Source organism: Teleopsis dalmanni, unplaced genomic scaffold (assembly GCF_002237135.1).
Source record: "Teleopsis dalmanni isolate 2A unplaced genomic scaffold, ASM223713v2 unscaffolded_contig_0126, whole genome shotgun sequence".
NCBI classification, from domain to species: Eukaryota; Metazoa; Arthropoda; class Insecta; order Diptera; family Diopsidae; genus Teleopsis; species Teleopsis dalmanni.
The window spans coordinates 4,159-18,887 of record NW_024031508.1 but is presented as its reverse complement, the minus strand read 5'-3'; the positions used below and the strand labels follow the sequence as shown (position 1 = coordinate 18,887).

At 32.5% G+C, this 14,729-nt stretch overlaps 3 protein-coding genes across 3 annotated transcripts; 2 read left to right on the top strand and 1 right to left on the bottom strand.

Annotated features, from left to right (window-relative positions):
• The first annotated feature begins 1,531 nt into the window (after positions 1–1,531).
• LOC119663088 (histone H2A) lies at positions 1,532–1,946 on the top strand. Its single transcript, XM_038072753.1, has one exon. The coding sequence runs from the start codon at positions 1,547–1,549 to the stop codon at positions 1,919–1,921; it is 375 nt and encodes a 124-aa protein (XP_037928681.1). The 5' UTR covers positions 1,532–1,546; the 3' UTR covers positions 1,922–1,946.
• A 10,925-nt stretch (positions 1,947–12,871) lies between these two features.
• Positions 12,872–13,183, bottom strand: LOC119663083 (histone H4). The gene has a single exon (XM_038072749.1). It carries the CDS (start codon positions 13,181–13,183, stop codon positions 12,872–12,874), a length of 312 nt encoding a protein of 103 aa, XP_037928677.1.
• Positions 13,184–14,049: 866 nt separating this feature from the next.
• Positions 14,050–14,503, top strand: LOC119663084 (histone H3). Its single transcript, XM_038072750.1, has one exon. It carries the CDS (start codon positions 14,066–14,068, stop codon positions 14,474–14,476), a length of 411 nt encoding a protein of 136 aa, XP_037928678.1. The 5' UTR covers positions 14,050–14,065; the 3' UTR covers positions 14,477–14,503.
• The last annotated feature ends 226 nt before the right edge of the window (positions 14,504–14,729 follow it).

Genomic DNA, 14,729 nt, shown 5'->3' with positions numbered 1-14,729 from the left:
ATGAAAATAAAATAAGCAAAATGTAAATGTAAATGTAAATGCAACAATTATAATAGTAAGTTTATTCAAAGAAAAGAGATAATGATAAATTATATCATATAGATATAGTATAGACATAGCTATTAGAAGTAGCATAATATATATTAATATGTATCATATGTATACTATTATTAGTATCATATAGTATATCATTAGACATAGAATGTTTCACGTCATAACATTTAATTGAATCAATATGTTTTATTTTTCTTTTGCTGTAAGCAGAAAGCATCAAAAGCCATAATGTAATGTAAATGACTTGAACTTACTAAAAGAACGTTTAAGGAATGAGTTGTTAAAGAGCTCCCATGAAATTGTATGTTTTCAAATTTAAAGCACGAATGCAAATATAGAATATATCAATTTAAAAGCGATGATAGTACTAAGACTGATGATAAGGATTAACACTCGTTAATTCAAGAGTTAACTCTATTTAGCAGGTTATATTATCCATGATCAAAAAACTGTAAGATCGTCAAAACTGACAGAAATTAATTTGTTGATTGAATCATTTGTTCACTAACAACCAAACGATAGCTGATAATTCATGAAGAGACTGTCAAAGTTTTTTTTTATTTTTTTTCTTCTATCAGTAGCCTCTTAAAAGAAATATCAAAAACAAAATATATATCATATTTATATTATTATTATGTTGAGGTTAATTGAGTCAGTGCACTTGAGCACTTTTACTTTCTATTAACAATAATCCTTGTCTGGATTATTGTTTATAACTTTATCAGATCTGCGTACCTCCCCGAGGAGCTTGCAACCATTCTGAGATTCAATAACGCGGTATTGGTAAGCCTGTCAGTTTTCGTAAATAATTTCAGGAATCTATACATATTTATAATATAGATAAATTATCAACTCAATTGAATATTTTTGTGGCCCTGAAAAGGGCCTTTTGAATAAGTGGTGTTTGTTTGATATAACGCAATTTACTTGGAACTAGTATACTTAGTGACAGCTTTTGTTCCTTCACTAACTGCGTGCTTAGCCAGTTCACCGGGAAGTAAAAGACGAACAGCAGTTTGAATCTCCCGACTAGTAATGGTGGAGCGCTTATTGTAGTGTGCTAAGCGCGAAGCCTCAGCAGCAATACGTTCGAATATGTCATTCACGAAGCTGTTCATGATGCTCATGGCTTTCGATGATATACCAGTATCGGGGTGGACTTGCTTTAACACTTTATAAATGTAGATAGCATAGCTCTCCTTCCTCCTGCGCTTCTTCTTCTTATCGTTTTTGGTTATATTTTTCTGAGCCTTTCCATCTTTTTTGGCTGCTTTTCCGCTAGTTTTTGGTGGCATGATTTCTGATTTTAAATTTTAATCGTCGATTTGGGGCAATTTCCGTTTCTATATAAACATTTTTCAAACGAAAGTTTAAAGCAATTTTTTATTTTAAATTGCGTTTAGAAAAAGTATATGAGATAATTTGTCGGCATCATTAAAAAAAAATAGATCCAATTTTTATAAATCTCAACTACTAGAAACTCAACTCAACTATGTCTGGTCGTGGTAAAGGTGGTAAAGTTAAAGGCAAGGCAAAGTCACGATCAAATCGTGCTGGATTACAATTTCCAGTTGGTCGTATTCATCGATTATTGCGTAAAGGCAATTATGCTGAACGCGTTGGTGCAGGTGCTCCAGTCTACTTAGCTGCCGTTATGGAATATTTGGCTGCTGAAGTTCTTGAATTGGCTGGCAATGCAGCACGCGATAATAAGAAGACAAGAATCATTCCTCGTCATTTACAGTTGGCCATACGTAATGATGAAGAATTGAACAAATTATTGTCTGGTGTTACAATTGCACAAGGTGGTGTACTACCAAACATTCAGGCTGTACTTTTGCCAAAGAAAACAGAAAAGAAGGCTTAAATTATTTTATTTTATTTATTAAAATACGAATACATATACGTGGAGAATTAACTATCAATTAATCCGTCCTTTTCAGGACGACAAAATTTATTTTATTAAAGAAAATGTATTTCATTAAATCAATTGATATAAATATTGTACATACTATCATACCTACCCTACTAACTTACACAAGCCATACTTTAAAACACTTAACAATCAATCATTTCTTGCCTCGCCCTTCTGTTCCGTTACATTCCTGGAAGACCTTCATGAAATCGAAATCTTCGAAAATTGTAAATCAGCCTACATAACAGATAAAATACATAGCATTGTTAGTGTATAACTTAACACTGCGTTTTGCTACATAGTAATAATTTTTTTTTTTGTTTTTGGGCAGCAGGTATTAACCAGTTTTTATACATACGAGTGTGTATGCGTTCCAATTGACTTCCTAGAAATCAGGTTCGCTGTGCCACTATTTTTTAAAAATGCAAGTTTATTATTCAGGGTTAGATAATTGAAGTGTTACCTATTCAAGCGATCACATTATTTTTTTATTGATTCAAATTACAAAAATTTGTGAAAATAATTAAAATTTCACAATCCATTCACTCTAGCTTGATGTGGCCACCTTTTGTCTTGACTATGGCTGTGATCTTCCAGTATTTTGGCCTATTCCTGAATAAAAGCTTTCTTCAGCGTATCGAAACTGGCTTATTTTTTAGTTCTCAACTTGCTCTCCAAATTGGCCCAGCGTAACAACTCCTTTGCTCATTCGAGTCTAACTTTTTGTTGCTTTGGTGCAAGATCTTGTGCCTTGGAACTTTTAAAGCTTTACCTTGAGCTTATTTTGGAAAATGCGTCAGATGCTTCGTTCAGATATTATCGGTTCTTTGGCCATTTGATTAGTACTACGACATGGATTTCGTTTAAGTCGAGCCTTCACTTTCCGAACCATTTTAGGCAATGTTGCTGTTTTTTTTTCGTCCACCACTATAGCATTTGGTGACTCTGCCTGAGCTATTATAACGATTTAAGGTACGATACACAAACATTTTATTCACATTGAGATATTTGAGCTCAAGCACAATAGCTAGTTGTAATTTTCCAACCAAATATAATGCAATCACACTTATTTTTTAATTCCATTTCGAATAATATTAGTTCTATAAAACTTAGACGCAAATGCTTGTGGTAATTTGTAAACAATATAAATAGCTGTCATTCATATGAATTTGACGTAGTTGGCAATATCAGTTTGACAAACATATCTCTGTGTAATTTGTAACACTTCAATCGCCTAACCCTTTATATTATTAAGAATTTTTTAATATTTATCATAGATTCGCGTATCAGTAAATAGATACATAAATCTTCGCAGGTAGTATAATCTAAGTTACAATAATATTAATATTATATTTGTTACTAATAAAAATGTACAAAACAAATAACGTTGCCAGGTCAATAGCATAAAGTTTCATAATTACCTTTTTGAAATCAAGAAACTAATAATTTTGTGCCAAATATTTGTATTTATTATTAAATAAATGTGATACAATTATTAAAAAACATTAATATTCATAATATAAAGAAGGAAACATATAAAAAATAATTATTTTTCTTTTAAAAGTTTTAAAATTTATTTATTTATTTACTAAACATCTTATAAAATTTTCAAAATGGTAACACCTAATTTATCTCATTAGAAATTCTGGTATGTACCAACAATCGCTGCCATACCGACATAATTGACTATTTCCCCTAAATATACTCGAACTCGCACACGGCCTAAATGTTTACTATTATTATCATAGTTACTATTTCAATATTTTGGTATTGTAATATTTATTATTATAGATAAATTATTTAAAGGTAGAGTTTTTAAAATTTGTATCTGAATTAGTTTTATAAAATATTCTATATTTTATAAAAGATTTATGGCAGTAGATGGAAAACATCCGAAGCCACTGTGTGAGTCTTGAACCTACTAAAACTAGCTCTTAGGAATGACTATGGAAGATTGCAGCCGCAAGTTTATATATATACTTCAGTATCTATTTAAATGTTATCCATATCCATGTTAGTTTATAAAAAAATTCATCTTAAATTTTAACATTTTATGTCGTATATCACTCCTTATAAAAATGTTAGAATACGCACATCTAATTTTAATTTTATTTTAATTATAAAGTAATAAAAAGAACATTTTTTTTAAATATACATATTTAATAAAATACTTATAATAGTCAAAGTTAAATGATTAAATTATAATTATAAAAGAAAAAGTAAAATGATTTCATTCTTATATATTTTTAATCATGTATGTAGATATAATTTTTTTTTATGAATTCTATTAAGTAGGATACGTACAGTTGTTATATTCGAATGATATTGAAAACTATAAATTTAATTGCTGATATGTTATTAATAACGTTTATATATAATAATTTTTCACATGATTAAAAATTATTTAAAACTTGTAATAAAATTTTAAAAATAATACGTATAGAAAATCTTAAAACATATTTTAAAGTAAACGAATTCAATGTAACATGTTAACATTATGGATGGATATCTAATCTCAAATAGACACTATTTGATATAATTAAAAGTGATAATCTTATATTCTAATTAAAATACAATATATTTATTTATAATTATTTCTATTAGTGCTTTAAAATTTTAAACTTTTATATAAATTGAGTTAATATTTCAAAATAGGATAAAACATAAGCATTCAAAATGTTAAAACTGACGTTTTTATGCATCTCGTGTTTTATTAAATTTGCATTTATAAATATATGAAATATATAAAACCATATATATAATTTAACAGAGAATTGAATAAACTATTTAATAAATAATTTAATATATAAATTATACAAAAGATAACTTTAAAATATTCTAATTTATTAACAAGTTCAACTATAGATTTACAAAATTTAAAGTTTAAACCAATTTTTATATATTTTATATAATTATAATTAGTATAAAAATGAATGTAATAAAATATTCAATATCTTCTTTACTTAATTTGATTTAAATAATTGTGTTTAATTTACTTGGTCTATTTAAAATTAATAATAAATGTTGAAAAATTTTTTCAAACTCAGTAGAAATATGTATTAATGAAAAATTTTTATAAATGCGCTCTTCTCGGCGCTTCGTACAAAGTGAGCTAAGCTACCATAAAAATGCGAAAAAATATTGATATACATTGATTGATTCATTGATTTCATTGATTATATTCATTGAGTGGATTCGGAAAGAACGGTTGTGTTTTAATACGTGCAATAAAATATTCTACCTGTGTAAACAAACTCGCATCGAATGTACACCTGTTTTAAACATCTGCCTAAAATTTACAACTTAAATTACCTGGAATTCATAAAATATCTAGTTAATGTGATCAAAAAAAAATATAAAGGAAAAATTGTGAACTTAAAAAAAAAAAAAAAACAAATATTATAAATATCTTGTGTTGAACTAAATCATAAAATTTTAAATGAAATTAATATTACATGTGCTCAATCACAAATTCCAAGTCTAACAAGTGCTCGTAAATAAATAAACTTACCAAAATTAATTAATTAATTAATTTTCAAGGACATTGTGGAATAATTTAAATATAAAAAAAAAAAGTAATATATACAAAACCACCTCTACTCCCATCATGGACGATGAAGATGCAGAATCGACATCACCACATGTTGAGATACATGCGCGTATTTCCACAAATGCTGCTGGTGCTGATCATCAGTTTCCTGCATCCAACGATGCCACCAATGTAGAATCCAAAAAAATTAACAATAATGATGATCATAAAAAGAAGAAGAAGAAGAAGAGAAGTCATTCTACAAGCTCCGAAGCTGAAAACTTCGTAGAAGGCAAATGGGCTGATATGCGTAAACTTGTCCAGCATCTGCAAGCTGAAGTCGCGAAATACAAGGCAATGGTGGCTGAACTGCTTGAGGCAAAGACTACCCATCCACACCACCACAACGAGGTAATTTCCATCAGCGACACCGCAACACCAGCAGTCGCTATTACACACAACATAGATGATGAAATGGATGCTGCAACAAGCGATGCTGAAAGAGAACATTCTAACCCACCTGAGGACTATATGACCAGTAGCAGCAACTTAAACCAGCCTGCCTACACCATGACCTTCACCAATGGCGACGGCATTCTACCTCCAAACATCTCAATAATGCAACAGTTCCCAACACCTAAGGAAGCAGTCGCTCCCAAGATGAAAAATACGGCAACACAGCCCACCAGCAAGCCGATAACAACAACAACAAGGAAAACTCAACAAACTGCCAAGGTCGGTAAGCGAACCATTGCTCCTCCATTATTCGTAGTGTACGACTCCTCTCAAAAGGAGCTAATAAATATGTTATCCCACAAACTGGGCCACAATAAATTTACAATTAATATAAAAAATAAGAATGTCACGCATGTTAGCACCATTACGATGGAAGACTACAACAGCGTTAAAACTTTGCTGAAAAGCAAAAATCTAAATTTTTTTACATACACGCCAGCAAATGAAAAACCTTATACGGTTATAATTAACAAATTGTCACCATCGTATGAGGTGCAAGAAGTCATTGATTATATAAATGACCTCAATCTCAATGTAAATATTTTAAAAATGATCAAACTAAAAAATTTCAGGTGGTTAGTACAGCTGGACAAACAATCAGACATTAAAGAATTTAGAAATATCAAATATATCCTAAATTGTAAAATTAGCTTTGAGGATGCCCAGAAGCAGTGGCCAATTCAATGCAAGAACTGCCAAAGGTTCATGCATGTTGCAAGCAATTGCAACATGCCATATCGCTGTGTCAAATGCGGGGAATCTCACGGTCCCAGCAACTGCACAATGCCCCCTCGAAGCTTAAACACCGAAGTAACTATCACCAAGCACCCAGCAACAGGTGCTTTAACCAAACAGATAGGAATTCCCCCCAAGTGTATAAATTGCAATCAGGTAGGGCATGTAGCCAGCGCCAAATCTTGTCCAAAAAGATTAGAAATAATAAGTAGGTTTGAACAAAGAAAAGTGCCTTCCCTTCCTAAACCTCCTATCTCCACTGTAATGCCTAGTAGCACAGTTAGCAACAAAATATCGTACGCCTCAGCCCTAAAACGATCTCACACCCCACTAGCAACTTCTGGCAGCAAAGTACAGACAATCTTAGCAAGCGAAATGGACAGCGAATGTCACCGTATCTTTGGCAGTAACTTCAGCCAATGTCTGAAAAAAGTTAGTGACTTTGCCAGCAGTTACAAGAAATTAGGCAATGACGATCAAAAATCCCAAGCATTATTTAATCTGTTCATTAATTTGCGCATCCATGACTAAACAACTAAAAAGTATATTCATAAATGTGAACTCCCTAGTTTCCCACAGTAAAAGACATTTGTTTAACCTTTTTCTGCAAAAACACAGACCCGACATTGTTATGGTGGCTGAAACTAGACTAACCCATCGGCACCGCCTTAAGTTCGAAGGGTACAATATCATTCGTACCGATAAATCCATTAAAGGAGAAGTTGGCACAGCCATATTAGTGAAGGAAAGATATAGTCATGTGGTATTTCAAATGCCTACTAATAACATTGAGAGCACAGGTGTTCAGCTAAAATTAACCAATGGAGAGTTGATTAGCTTCGTCGTGCTATACGCAAATCCCAAGATCACAGTAACAGAGGGCGACCTAGACCTACTATATAACAGTCTGAGCACCGAGCATGTAGTGTTAGCAGGAGATCTTAACGCCAAACATAGGGACTGGGGTGGGATGATCTGCAATACAAGTGGTAACAACCTCAGAAAATGGCTTGATAGGATGTGCATGTTACTAATTCCCACTAGCAAACCCACCCGTGTATCCTCGTGTAAATCATACATTGATATCTTTATAATCTCACCTACAGTATCTCCTATCTATCATAGTGGTCTAGGAAATAAACTCAGAACTCTCGACAGCGACTCTGATCACCAGGCTGTTGAGCTAGTGCTCGAAACCTCTGACCTCGAGTTGGCCACTCCTAGGACTGTGCTTAACTATGACAAAGTCAATTGCAAGACGCTAAATAAAGAAATTGATGGACACATCACACCCTACATACTTTCAGCAGATAGAGTAGCAACTAAGTCCGAAATAGACAATTGCATTATTGGTATTAACGGAGTAATCTCCAATGCAATTAGGAAAGCAGTTCCATCAGAAGTAGTTAAACGCAGAGGCTTACTTAAACTTCCGCAGTATGTTATAAATTTTATCAAAGAGAAAAAGAGGCTTAGGAGAGCTATATGGAGATGTGCCGACCCAGCCAGGAGAAATACTTTAAAAGCCATCAGTAACAACTTAGACATCATCATCACTAACCACATTAGGTGGATCGAAGAAACTCGATGGAATGATAGTTTCAAGAATCTAAAGCCAAATCCTAGAACATTCAGAAACCTCAAAGGGCTCTGTGGCATCAGCAGTTTCAAAGATTTTCCTCCTCTCAGACTAGGTAATGACACAACACTCACACACAATTCAGACAAAGTTGAGGCATTAGCAGATTGTTTCGAGAAGGTACACTATGGTAACAAGCAGATGGGAGACTACCTGTTCGGTGCTCAGGTTGAAAAAGAGGTGAACCTCCTTAGGAATCCTGAAATTCTCACCCAGTTTAGTAACGATAGAACAGCAGATGGATATGCTGTCAGGGACTCAGTTTCTAGTAGGACTCTCCCATGCATCACTGCAGAAGATATAGGGTCTAAAATCAAATCCTTAAACAATAAGAAAAGCTGTGGCCCAGACAATATCCCCAATTTCATATTAAAAAAGAGCAGCCAACAATTGTGGAGGTGCCTTGCCATTCTGTTTAATCAAATGTACAATCTGGGCTACTTCCCAGACGCCTGGAAGGTAGCCAGGGTTATTCCTCTGCTAAAAAATGGCAGGGACGCCTCGCATATAAGCAGCTATAGGCCAATCTCACTTCTATCCAATATCAGTAAGCTATATGAAAAGTTCCTTCTGGAAGACCTAGTGACACAACTGACTAACAATCATGTCCTCAAAGACTTCCAATTTGGTTTCAGACGTAAGCTCTCCACACTACACGCTCTAACACTGCTAGCCGACTCAGTCACTAGCAATTTGAACAGGAGAAGAGCTACTATAGCAGTGTCCTTAGATTTCGAAAAAGCGTTCGACACCGCATGGATAGAAGGTATTATTTATAAAATGGTCAACTTATTTGGAATTGATAGACACTTATGCTCAGTAATACTAGACTACCTCACAAATAGGAAATTCTTTGTAAAACACCTAGATAATAGCTCCGAACTAAAATTGGTTGGTGAAGGAGTGCCTCAGGGATCACTGCTAGGCCCCATACTTTATAATGTTCTGTTGGCAGATATTGCAGTAGCTAGTGAGGACGTCAAGCTGTTAATCTATGCAGACGACATACTTCTCCTCGCCTCTAAACCTAGAGCTTCTCAGGCCAACACCTTACTGAATAAAGAACTAGTGCAACTCCACAAGTATTTCAACAAGTGGAAACTGCGATTAAACGTCGCCAAGTGTCAATGCATAATTGTGAAGGGCCTAAAGAAATTCTTACCTCCTGCCACGAAAAAGCACATACCCAATATAGTCATCAATAGGCAGAAAATACAATCCCGTAGCACGCTGAAATATCTAGGTATTACGTTAGATAGTAGGTTCTCTTTCATACCCCATGTAAACGCAGCGCTAGACAAAGCCAGAAAAGCGTTCTTTACCTACTCATCCATTTTTCGCAGAGCCAAATTCCTAAGGCAAGATATAAAAAGAAATTGCTATAAACAACTGGTTAGGCCACTCCTGGGCTATGGCTTCCCGGTTTGGTTCAACATCTCCTCCCACCAGATGGAGAGGCTAAGAAAATTTGAAAGGCACATGCTAAGAAACTGTATCCCTCCAGCAATTAGGCAGCATCACGGAGGGCAGTATCACAATCTGAGCAATAGCTTTTTATATACATATAGCAAAATGGGTAGAATTGACTCCTTTCTGGTCCAAGCAGCCATCAGATTCCTAAATAATATGTCAACCATTAACAACAACTTACTTCACAGTTACCTTGGTAAAGCACACGACATCGTGGCTCCTTTGACAGATAGGTATCTCTCGCCACTGCATCTGGGTATCCTTAACGACAATAACATGCTTTTCGAAAACAATAAATTATTATACTACCATAGAAGAGGTTCCTCAAATGACTTTGTCCGTCCAGTGTACTCCACCGCACAATTCACATTGTAATTAATCTAACCTAGTTAGAAAGAAATATACAACAAAAAAAAAAAAAAAAAATAAATACTAAAAAAACACTGTAAAAAATCTTATAAACTGTATTGTAAATATTGTATATAGTAGGCGTAAGTTAGTTCTAAGGTAGATTTAAGGAAAAAATAACAAACGAGGCTATTTTCTTTTTTAAATAATTTTTTAGAAAAAATAAACTATAACGTAATCAAAGTCTAAAACTCAATCTTATCATACCACTATTATTAATGTAAATTACTCTTAGAAAAATACTTAAGTATGCTAAGATCTAACTGTATATATATGTACAAAATTTAATGTAAATTTCTAGCTTTAAGAAAACTATGTAAGAACAATGAAATTATCAATAAAGCAACATTTTAAAATAAAAAAAAAATGCGAAAAAATATTCATAAGTAAGAATATTACGGAATATTAAAAAGCAAATATGTCTGAAGCTGTTGCCGTTGCAAATACAGATTCTCCAAAGGAGGTAACTGCCGTTCCTGAAAAGAAAGTTGCTGTTAAAAAGGCAACAAAAGTAAAAAAACCTTCTGCAGCTCCATCTCATCCATCAACACAACAAATGGTTGATGCATCTATCAAGAACTTGAAGGAACGCAGCGGATCTTCATTGTTGGCAATTAAAAAGTATATAAGTGCCACATATAAATGTGATGCCCAGAAATTGGCTCCATTTATTAAAAAATATTTGAAAACTGCTGTAGCTAATGGCAAATTGATACAAACAAAAGGAAAAGGTGCATCTGGTTCATTTAAATTATCAGCTGCTGCTGCTAAGTCTCCTAAATCGTCTGTCGAGGGTAAGAAAAAGAAGGTGCCATCAGGTGTTACGAAGAAGAAGGTTACTGCATCATCTGCAGGTACTAAAAAGTCAAAGGCAAAGGTATCTGGAGAGAAAAAACCTAAGAAATCTGCGGCAGCTAAGAAGAGTGTTGAAAAGAAAAAAACTGAAAAAGTTAAAGTTAAAAGTGTTAAAAAGATTGGATCTGTTAAGGCTAAGCCAGCTAAACCAAAGTCTACTTCTACAAAAGCTAAAGCGGCCGCAAAACCTAAAAAAACTGCCGTTAAAAAAACATCAGTCAAGAAAACTGCTGCAAAAAAATAATTTTAAAAATCAAACTTTAAATTCATCAAAACAGCCCTTTTTAGGGCTACAAAATATGTGTAAAAAGAAGATTCATTATTTATTTATTTATTTTATAAAATGTTTTAGTATATGGTATACCTATTGCGTTTATTAATGACCGGTCACTAAAGATTGAATAATCACCTATCGAAGTTAGGAATTCAATCCAACTCAGACTGCAGATACTGTAGAGAAGAGAGAAACTGTATACCATGTGCTTGGGTAGTGTCCACTGATGCACAAACGGAATAAACACCTAGGAGGGTATTTCATGGATCATAAATATTCAAGACTAGGAAAGACTAGGACTTTATATTGTCTTTCATTAAAGAAAACGGACTTGGAGAAACATTCTAACCCGAGTAATGGGCACAATATACCTTGTCATAGTGCACGATCATTTCTTTTAATAATACCTCATGAATAATATGAAGAGATTCTTTTATTCTGTAATGCGCTATAAATTTAATCTCTAATAAGCAAACAAAAATTCTTTATGCATTTAAAAAAATTATATTCTCTTATTTAGACATTATGTGCAATACTTCACATCATTCTTAAGTTAATAAATATTTATCTTATTCTATTATATTTAATATCCAATTATTTATTTATTATAGTAATGACCATAAAATATTATATATCAAAATATGTCATTTATTTGATGAAATACTCACTTGTATATATTTTATTCACTTAATTTCATTTTTAAATTCTATTTTAAATAAATAAAAATAGTGGTTTATGCTAATTTTATTTATTATTATATAATGCTTCTAATTACACTTGTTAATTTATAACTAACACACCACACTCGGTACTCACTTGCAAGACGCTGCAAATTACTTAAAGATAATTTTAAAATATTCTAATTTATTTCAATAACAAGTTCTTTTATTTCTTTTCTTTATATAATATTGTCATAATTCACTTAATTCATATACGAATTTTTTTCACTTTCATTTTCCCCGCAATCATTTTGCTTGTTGAACACTTGGATTTGGATTAAGATTAAGATTCAGATTCAGTGTGAGATTTGAATTCACTAAAACCACCTCTTAGGAATGAATGGAGAAAATTTTCACACCATTGTGTGGAAACTTCAAACTGCAATATCTAACAGTCCGCAAATTACTTATATACGTCAGTTCTATTTATCTTATTCTATAAAAAAATTGAATGAGAATTATAATTAAGCCCGTAAGAAGCTAGTCCACATATATACTGCTAATGTAACAAAGAAATTGAGAATTATAATAATAAATATTTTGGACTCTGTTAAACTGATCATTTTAATTATCAATTATACTCGACAGACATCAATCGATCAAGCTAATAATAAATTTTATTTTTTTTATAATATTAGAAAAATACCAACACATATATATGTAAATTTATCTCTTTAAGTGTAAGATTATTTGGGTCCTGAAAAGGACCATTGGGCAATATATTATTGCATTATTAAATCAATAATTGATTATTTGCTTAACCTCCAAAACCGTATAAGGTACGGCCTTGTCTCTTTAAAGCATATACGACATCCATGGCTGTAACAGTCTTCCTTTTGGCATGTTCTGTGTATGTAACAGCATCACGGATCACATTTTCCAAAAATACTTTCAATACTCCACGAGTTTCTTCATAAATCAAACCAGAAATACGCTTAACTCCGCCTCGGCGAGCTAAACGTCTGATAGCTGGTTTCGTAATACCTTGGATGTTATCACGAAGAACTTTGCGGTGACGCTTAGCACCACCTTTTCCTAATCCTTTGCCACCTTTACCACGACCTGTCATTTTGTATTTAAATTTTTATAGATATGGTAGAACCGTTCGAATTCAAATTCAAACAATAAATGAAGTGACGACGGATGATTGACGACTATTTATAGAAAACATAAGCACTATGAAAGATATGAAAAAGATTGAGTAAAACAAAACAAAACAAAAGAAAACAAAACAAAAAGAATAAGCAATATGAGAAACAATGAATGTTAAAACATGTGAATAGTTGAAACAGAACATCCAGGTATGATGAGAAAATTGAGCTATTCAATTGCGCTATTTTTTAAAATACCATATTGTAACTAGTGGTGCCAAACTTCGTTACTTTTGCGTATTTGTAACTACCCGTTACTTTTCGAGTATGTATTCGTTACTCAGTATTCGTTACTGCGTTTTCGTTACAGCGCTTTCGTTACTGTGCAATCGTTACTGAAGTTTAAATGCTTTTTTTCGGCAATAAAAGAAATTTTTAAAAGCATTTATATTTATTATATTAAATTATAGATTTAATAAATTAGAATTATTATTTTATTGAATTGTTTGATCCGCATATTTTGCATTTAGCTTTTCACGTCCTACTGGTTCAAATGAATCCAAATTTCACTTTTTTATATTAATGTTTTTAAACATTTTTAATGAATTTGATAGCGACGAAAAATTTTGTTCAAAATAAAGTAGTTATTATTATATCGCAAAAACAATTGCTTAAAAGTAATCGTTACTAAGTACTCGAAAGAGTAGGTATAATAAATATTACTCATTGGTAAAATGAGTAAAAGTAACGAATACAATAAAAAGTTTGTATTCGTTACTCAGGTATTTCTTGAGTAACGAATACAAAGTAACGGATAGTTACACTTTTGGCACTACTAATTGTAACATATCTCATAAATTATGGCTCGTACAAAGCAAACTGCTCGTAAATCGACTGGTGGTAAGGCACCACGAAAACAATTGGCTACCAAAGCCGCACGTAAAAGTGCACCAGCTACTGGAGGTGTGAAAAAACCACATCGTTATCGTCCAGGAACTGTAGCTTTACGTGAAATTCGTCGCTACCAAAAGAGTACTGAGCTCTTGATTCGCAAATTGCCATTCCAGCGTTTGGTCCGTGAAATTGCACAAGATTTCAAAACTGATTTACGTTTCCAGAGTTCTGCTGTAATGGCTCTTCAAGAAGCTAGCGAAGCATACTTAGTGGGTCTTTTTGAAGATACTAACTTATGCGCAATTCATGCCAAACGCGTTACAATTATGCCAAAAGATATTCAATTGGCTAGACGTATTCGTGGAGAACGTGCTTAAGATTGGAAGCAATATAATTTTATAAATATACAAAAATCGGTCCTTTTCAGGACCAAAATTATATAAAGAAAAGAGATAAAGACATTAATTTATTATTTATATTTAAAAATCGTTTATATTTTATTTCCGATATTTCGACTATCTTCGATAGTCATCTTCAGGGAAAACTACACAAAATATAGGATGTTCCATTTTTATAGCGGATTATAAAGAAAAATCATACAATAAATACAATAATAATGATGACAACAAG

Excerpts from the sequence above, each read along its gene's own strand:
- LOC119663088 (XM_038072753.1), top strand. The coding sequence starts at position 1,547 with ATGTCTGGTCGTGGTAAAGGTGGTAAAGTTAAAGGCAAGGCAAAGTCA.
- LOC119663084 (XM_038072750.1), top strand. The coding sequence starts at position 14,066 with ATGGCTCGTACAAAGCAAACTGCTCGTAAATCGACTGGTGGTAAGGCA.
- LOC119663083 (XM_038072749.1), bottom strand. The coding sequence starts at position 13,183 with ATGACAGGTCGTGGTAAAGGTGGCAAAGGATTAGGAAAAGGTGGTGCT.